The sequence below is a fragment of the Salvia hispanica genome, chromosome 4, assembly GCF_023119035.1.
Source record: "Salvia hispanica cultivar TCC Black 2014 chromosome 4, UniMelb_Shisp_WGS_1.0, whole genome shotgun sequence".
In the NCBI taxonomy this organism is placed as follows: Eukaryota; Viridiplantae; Streptophyta; class Magnoliopsida; order Lamiales; family Lamiaceae; genus Salvia; species Salvia hispanica.
The window spans coordinates 38,746,298-38,753,127 of record NC_062968.1 but is presented as its reverse complement, the minus strand read 5'-3'; the positions used below and the strand labels follow the sequence as shown (position 1 = coordinate 38,753,127).

General features: G+C 36.2%; 2 protein-coding genes across 2 annotated transcripts; one reads left to right on the top strand and one right to left on the bottom strand.

Annotated features, from left to right (window-relative positions):
- Positions 1 to 247: 247 nt before the first annotated feature.
- On the top strand, positions 248 to 2,451 carry LOC125221026 (wall-associated receptor kinase-like 20). The gene is made up of 4 exons (XM_048123151.1): positions 248 to 634; positions 707 to 1,091; positions 1,196 to 1,252; positions 1,331 to 2,451. The coding sequence occupies exons 1-4, from the start codon at positions 248 to 250 to the stop codon at positions 2,398 to 2,400; spliced, it is 1,899 nt and encodes a 632-aa protein (XP_047979108.1). The 3' UTR covers positions 2,401 to 2,451.
- A 22-nt stretch (positions 2,452 to 2,473) lies between these two features.
- LOC125223896 (CASP-like protein 5B2) lies at positions 2,474 to 4,611 on the bottom strand. Its single transcript, XM_048127206.1, has 3 exons — positions 4,155 to 4,611; positions 3,193 to 3,325; positions 2,474 to 2,827 (listed from the first exon to the last, which is right to left on the bottom strand). Exons 1-3 carry the CDS (start codon positions 4,283 to 4,285, stop codon positions 2,627 to 2,629), a joined length of 465 nt encoding a protein of 154 aa, XP_047983163.1. The 5' UTR covers positions 4,286 to 4,611; the 3' UTR covers positions 2,474 to 2,626.
- Between the last annotated feature and the right edge of the window lie 2,219 nt (positions 4,612 to 6,830).

The following is a 6,830-nucleotide window of genomic DNA, read 5'->3' as shown; positions in this document are numbered from 1 at the left end:
TGAACACCTACATGTTGACATTCAAGACTTATGTCCATATTAATTAGCCTCTCATTTCTTTATAACTTATCTGCGCATATCAATACATGGAAATATGAAACATCAAATTCCTACACGAGGTTGAAACAGACAAAAAACTAACCAACTCCAAAACTCAATCACATGAAAAAATATTACTAGTATACAAAAACGACTATAACTAAGTAACCATCTATATTGTGCACCACATATTACTACTACTGCTGCAATGGTGATTACTCCATTTTCCCTCCTCGCAATATTTCTTCCTTTGGCAGCCGCCGTCATGCATTGCGGCCCGTGTGGCAAGACCGCGGTCCCCTACCCGATGAGCAGCGGCCCGAACTGCGGAGACCAGGCCTACAAAATCAAGTGTGATCCAAATACAAGCACTCTTCATTTCATCTCCAAGCCCGGGAGACTCTATCCGATCACATCCATCGACACAAAATCCCAACGGATGGTGATCCGGCCGCCATCTGTGCTCCCAGGCACGTGCTTCTCCGAGGACTTCAGCAGCGAAGGCTTCCAGATGGACGACTCGCTCCCCTTCAACATCAGCAGCAGCAACACAATACTCCTCTTCAACTGCACAGACAACATGCTTCATTTGCAGGTGGAATGAATTTACAATGATCTTGATTTTATACATCATTTTCTAAACATTATTGCAATTTTTCAAGTTTAGGTGCCTATCAACTGCTCCTCCAACTGCCCTTGCCACACCTACATCGACAACACCCGGTCAGCAAGCGCATGCAACAAGCAGAAGCTGTGCTGCTCGTTTAGGACAGGGGGATCGCAAAACGCGTACATCATCCGTGTCCACGCAAATGGATGTATGGCGTATCACAGCTACGTGAACTTCGACCCTGGCCTCCCGTTTGCCAAGTGGCCGGCGCCTGGCTTGGAGCTCCTCTATGTCTCGCCATTGGAGCCAACCTGCAACACTAAGGCAGACTGCCGCGAGCTTCCCTTTTCAACGTGCTTGGCGGACTCCACTGATGGCGGCCGGAGGAGGTGTCTCTGCAAGAAGGGTCGCTACTGGGATCCTGCAACAGGATATTGCCAAAGTAGGCCACTTCTGATTTCACCAAAAATATATGCTTTCACCCTTTTCTAGCAAAGAGAAAGCACCCTAATTACCCATATATAATTGCACTTGCTATGTGTGCAGAGTGTAGACATGGAACAGGCTGCAAAATACATACGAATCACACACCAGCTATTGGAGGTAAGTAACTAAGTCTTGGAGATGACCTTTAATTTTTGGAAATTTAGCACAAGTCCAATTTCTTTGCCCAATGTGCAGCTACTGCAGGCGTATTCGTTGTACTGCTCCTGACCGCGTTCCTGGTGTACAGACAACGTCAATACACGAAGAACGTTGCAAGAAAGACACTAATAAAAGAAAGAGAGAACATCTTAAATTCCAACAACAGCGGAAAATCAGCAAAGATCTTCTCAGGTAAAGAAATCAGGAAAGCAAGCAATGACTTCTCTAAAGAAAACCTGCTCGGCAGTGGTGGATTCGGAGAGGTTTTCAAGGGTACCTTAGACGATGGAACCGACATAGCTGTTAAGAGGGCCAAGCCAGGAAATGCAGCGGGCACGGCCCAAGTCCTCAACGAGGTCAGGATCCTCTGCCAGGTCAACCACCGGAGCTTGGTGAGAATGATCGGCTGCTGTGTGGAGCTGGAGCAGCCCCTCTTGATCTATGAGTATGTCTCGAGGGGAACCCTTTTCGAGCACCTGCATAGGGCAGAGGCGCACCAGACACCGCCTCTGAACTGGCTGAGGCGCCTCTTCATTGCCCACCAGGCGGCTGACGGCCTTGCCTACCTCCACTCCTCTGCCGTGCCCCCCATCTACCACAGGGACGTGAAGACGAGCAACATACTCCTGGACGAGAATCTTGATGCCAAGGTGTCGGATTTCGGGCTGTCGAGGCTTGTTGAATTGAGCGAGAGGGATTGCACCCACATCAACACCTCTGCTCAAGGGACGCTAGGCTACCTCGACCCCGAATACTACGTGAATATGCAGCTGACGGATCGGAGTGATGTGTACAGCTTCGGCGTTGTGCTGCTGGAGCTTCTGACTTGCAAGAGAGCTATTGATTTCAATAGGGAGGAGGAAAATGTGAACCTGGTGGTTTACATGAAGAGGATATTTGATGAGGATAACCTGATGGCAGTGATTGATCCGGCGATCAAGCAGGGGGCATCGGACGTGGAGCTGGAGACGATGAAGGCCATCGGGAATCTGGCTGCAGCTTGCTTGGATGAACGGAGGCAGAATCGCCCTTCGATGAAAGAAGTCGCTGATGAGATTGAATGCGTTATCAGCATTATCACCGGCAATGATGCTTTCAAAATATAGCAGTCTGGTGTTCTAGTTTGTGATTTTGTTTCTGAATTGATTTGCACAAGATTTGAAAAGAAATGACTCCATATTACGCATGAAATAGGTTACACTAAAAAGTTGAAGGGAACAAAATACAGATATTAATTTAAAGTGACAAAATCTAAAATCAGAAAAAGACTTAAAACTATTCCAAGATTGCACTTCAGATTTACATGATAAATTGCTTTGGGAATCTGAACATTTAAACTGATGCTAATATCCAGAACATAACATGAGACGACATGGCGATAAGGAACCATGTAACGAACGCTAGAGCAATGGCCAGTTCAAATCTTTGACATGGGAGATGCGATGGACCTGTACAAAATTTCAAGTCTTTTGCATACAAAACTGCAATCCCAGCTGACGAGCATGCAGCAGCAAGCGATAAGGTAGCCGTTACCTGCATCCCATATGTGATTCTTGAGTCAACTTATGCAGAAAAAAAGAGCTACATTCCTCATCAGAAAGATAGTTAAACCTAAGATTTGAAAATCAAACAATAATACTCCAACTAATTGTGAAATATCTACAACCACATCTAAACATCAAGATCAGTAACATGAAGCCTATATTACACATCAAAAACTTATTAGACAGAAGTGTCAAATACAGAAATTGACAAAAATATTCTATAAGTTGTTGGTTCACATATGAAAGTGGGACAAAATAGTAGATGAAAAATTCACCACGTTATCATTTATCCGACAACCATTTTGAATTGGAGAAGCAGCAGTTGAAAATACAAATGAGAGTTAGAGGGATTACCCAATCACCAACAACAAAAAGGCTAACTAGGACTGGATTCCGTAGGTCTCTTTTTATCCGCAAAGCATAGATATCAAGACACGCAAGTCCAAAGCTCCAAAATACTTGAAGCCCCATTGATGCAATAAGATAACTGAATCCAAAAGTATGGTGTTAGCAGAAACTTCACAAAAAATGTTTGAAATCAATTTTACAAAATAAAGAAAACTAACAGCCACAGTCAAGCAGGTTACCAGAATATCAATTTTCAAAGTGTGTGCATCTTAAATGCTAATTGTGTGCTGAGTAACTTACTAACTCAGATCATTAAGCAGATTTTGAGATATTAGATTAATCTAAATCAGGATCTAGCTAGTGATGTCAGGCATTTAGAGGAAGATGTATACATATAAGGATATACTCTAAACCAACACTAGGTGGTCTTAGCAATTTGAAATGGAAAAACTATCATTTTCTAGCCAACAAATGTTCTCATTAACAAGCACAAAACTTCCCATATGAATATTACACTAATCCTATTTGATTTAAAGTGTCTATTTATCAGCAAGAAATATCCTGACCTATTGAGTCAGTGAGACTACAGAATTACAGACTATCATAGGCCTAAAAACACCCAAAAAAAAAAAGCTTCCGAAACTGATATTCCCAAAATCAATCTAACAAATTTTAAATCCAGCAATATACGAATCCGAAACTAAACAAAACCAGATTCATACTTCCAAAGACCTCCAAATTCAACAACAAAGATAACTCATGCAGTTATAGATCCGCCACACCCAAAAACGATGATTCAACCCAATTTAACCATTTTCATTTTATTGATTGCCATTCATAGAATTCCTAAATTATTCCAGACACCAATTAATTGCACAAAACCTACTACCAACCATAAATAAATGACATTAAAGTAAATCAAAAAAAGGAAGAATTAAAAGATGAAAAGAATGTGCATTCATACATACCAATAAGCAGTGAAATTAGAAAAGCCAACAGCAGAAATCATAACTCCAATGGAACCAGCTGCAAACAAACATTGCCCAATCCTCAGCATCAATCCACACACAGTTCCAGGGCTACCGAGCAAATCCTTCATTTTTCTTAATCTGGGCCCTTTTCCCCAAATTCAAAAAAGGGCCCCCTCAAAACCCTAGATTCCGTCAATTTTCCCCATTTTCCAGCCTCTCAAACGCAAATCATAAAACTCGCTGTGCCCGCACTATCAGGTATTAGCGAATCTACTTGTATGCGCAGAATCGATTCGATTGAGATTGATCGAACACTCGCGCAGCAACTGAAACGTCACCTTAAAAAGACTCGTAAAAATTTCATTTTGAAGGAGGTTAATTATGATGACAGTATGTTTAATCAGTGGATTAGCAGCAACGGGAGGTTGTGAGTGGGAATATAATAATAGCACGATGTTGATGCCTGCAATCCTACTTCGGACATCTTTTATGACATTTATAACAACTTTTTTCATTTTTTATTATTCTTGCTATGAATAGGTAGTCCTATTGTCGGAAGTTGGATTTTAATTGTTGTCCGCATTGAATCTCAATTGGTTGTTTAAGCAATATCTCACCAAGATGTCCACTTTTCATTTTTATATTATGTCGCTCAAGATGTTTAATGCTTTTTCTATTTCAAAGAAGAGTAATGCCATAATATGGCCAGCCACACAATGGTATTTTCGTAAATAATTATAAAAGTCAATGCAATATATTAGTAGTAATAGTTAGTGCTAAGATAATTTTACTTAAGTACCCTTTTCTCATTTTTTTACTTAAAATTTAAATTTATAACATTCTCTCTCCATAACAATTTATGCACAATTTACATCAAATTATATGTATGTTGTATTGGAAATAATAATATCATACCTATTAACTAAGAGACATTGAGTATATAAGTACACCTTATATGATATGCAATACAATTATATAACTTTGCACATTCATGAAAATTGATTACCAAATTAGAATAACTAGGAGTAACATTATATTTAAAATTAGTTGATCTTATTAAACATGATCATAAAATATACTATTAACTATTATATGATCATAAAATATACTATTAAACATGATCATAAAATTAGTTAAACTTGCACGCATATACTCCATATAATTTATGCACAATAATATAGTTCTAGGAGTACTGTATTAGAATTGTACCATGTCTTCTAGACTGAAAATATAAATCACATATACAACTTACACACCAATAACAAAACTTGCTAATAATACTAATAATAACATATAATAGTAACAATATTGACTTATATAGATAACATGGATAAAATTTTAATGCAAAATAATATTATATGGAGTATATAATTAATTAATTGATAATATCAAAATATCATATTATGTTTTTAATATTGAAATACTCTTCTTTGAAAAATATTAAAATAATATTTTTATTAGTTCTAATATTTGTAGGTTATTTAAATATTATGATTAAATGTATTTTAAAACAAAAATTAGTTAAACTTAAAAGTTCACATCATAATTAAAAGTATTTATTCAATTATGGGCAGATAAAATAATTGTTGCTGCTTAAATATTCATTGTTAATGCATGTCTTTAATTACGATGAATTCTGTTATTAGAATTAAATAGTAGTAGTAGTATAGTTAAAATTGATTAAAATTATGAAATTATTCTTCCTAATTATCTTTTGGGATTAATTCAGTTAATATAAGTTCAAATTGATTGTAGCATAATTCAACAAAGAATAGTAAATTGAAAATTTTAATATTCCCCTGTCTCAGAGTATGTACTTTTGGTTTGGACACAATTAGTAAAGTAAGAGACAGGTAAAAAAAAAGTAATTAAGGTATTGTTAGTGGAGATTGAATCTCACTTTTCTAGAGAAAAAGAGTTTCCAAATTAGAAAGTGCATAACTCTTGTGGAAAAATTGTACTACTCCATCTGTCCTATAAAAATATCGGAGGATGATATGACACGAGTATTAAGACAAAATTGGTAAAGTAAGAGAGATGATGAAAATGGTAGTTAAAGTAATGTTAGTGGATAGTGTGACCAACATAATTATTAATGTTTTGATGGTGGTATAAGTTGTAGTAAATAATTTGATATATAGCGATAATATATTGGGATAACTTTCTATAAATGGAATGCTCATATTTTTATAAAACTGAAAGTGCACATATTTTTATGGGACAGAAAAAGTATAATTTTATGGGACGAAAAAAGTACTTAAATTGAGAATTTATTTGTGACAATAAGACTTCCTTGCAATTTTGTATGGAGTAAAAGTTTATTGTGTCACACTTTAGTAATATTTATAAATATAATGTCTCACACTTATGAAATTATTAATCATATTATTTCATACTCCTACAATTTATTTATTTTCAAAAATATTTTATACTTTGTTCATATATCAATTTATATACTTGAAAATTGATCACTGAAAATAGAATTAAAATATCAGGAGTATATTTTATGAATAATTAATTGAAATTTTGAAATAATTTGAATAATTTTTAGTACTTTATTGATAAATTTTCACTTGAAAATTGATCACTGAAAATAGAACTGAAAATAGAATTGAAATATGATAAGTATATTTTATTATGATTTCAAAATTAATTATACAGTAGTACATATTA

Bases quoted from the DNA above. Each gene is read 5' to 3' on its own strand.
- LOC125223896 (XM_048127206.1), bottom strand. From the start codon at position 4,285: ATGAAGGATTTGCTCGGTAGCCCTGGAACTGTGTGTGGATTGATGCTG. The intron at 3,326-4,154 runs GTATGTATGAAT...TTTTGGATTCAG, and splicing joins TCTAATTTCACTGCTTATTG to TTATCTTATTGCATCAATGG. The intron at 2,828-3,192 runs GTAATCCCTCTA...TATGGGATGCAG, and splicing joins TTTTTGTTGTTGGTGATTGG to GTAACGGCTACCTTATCGCT.
- LOC125221026 (XM_048123151.1), top strand. From the start codon at position 248: ATGGTGATTACTCCATTTTCCCTCCTCGCAATATTTCTTCCTTTGGCA. The intron at 1,092-1,195 runs GTAGGCCACTTC...CTATGTGTGCAG, and splicing joins TGCAACAGGATATTGCCAAA to AGTGTAGACATGGAACAGGC. The intron at 1,253-1,330 runs GTAAGTAACTAA...CCCAATGTGCAG, and splicing joins TCACACACCAGCTATTGGAG to CTACTGCAGGCGTATTCGTT.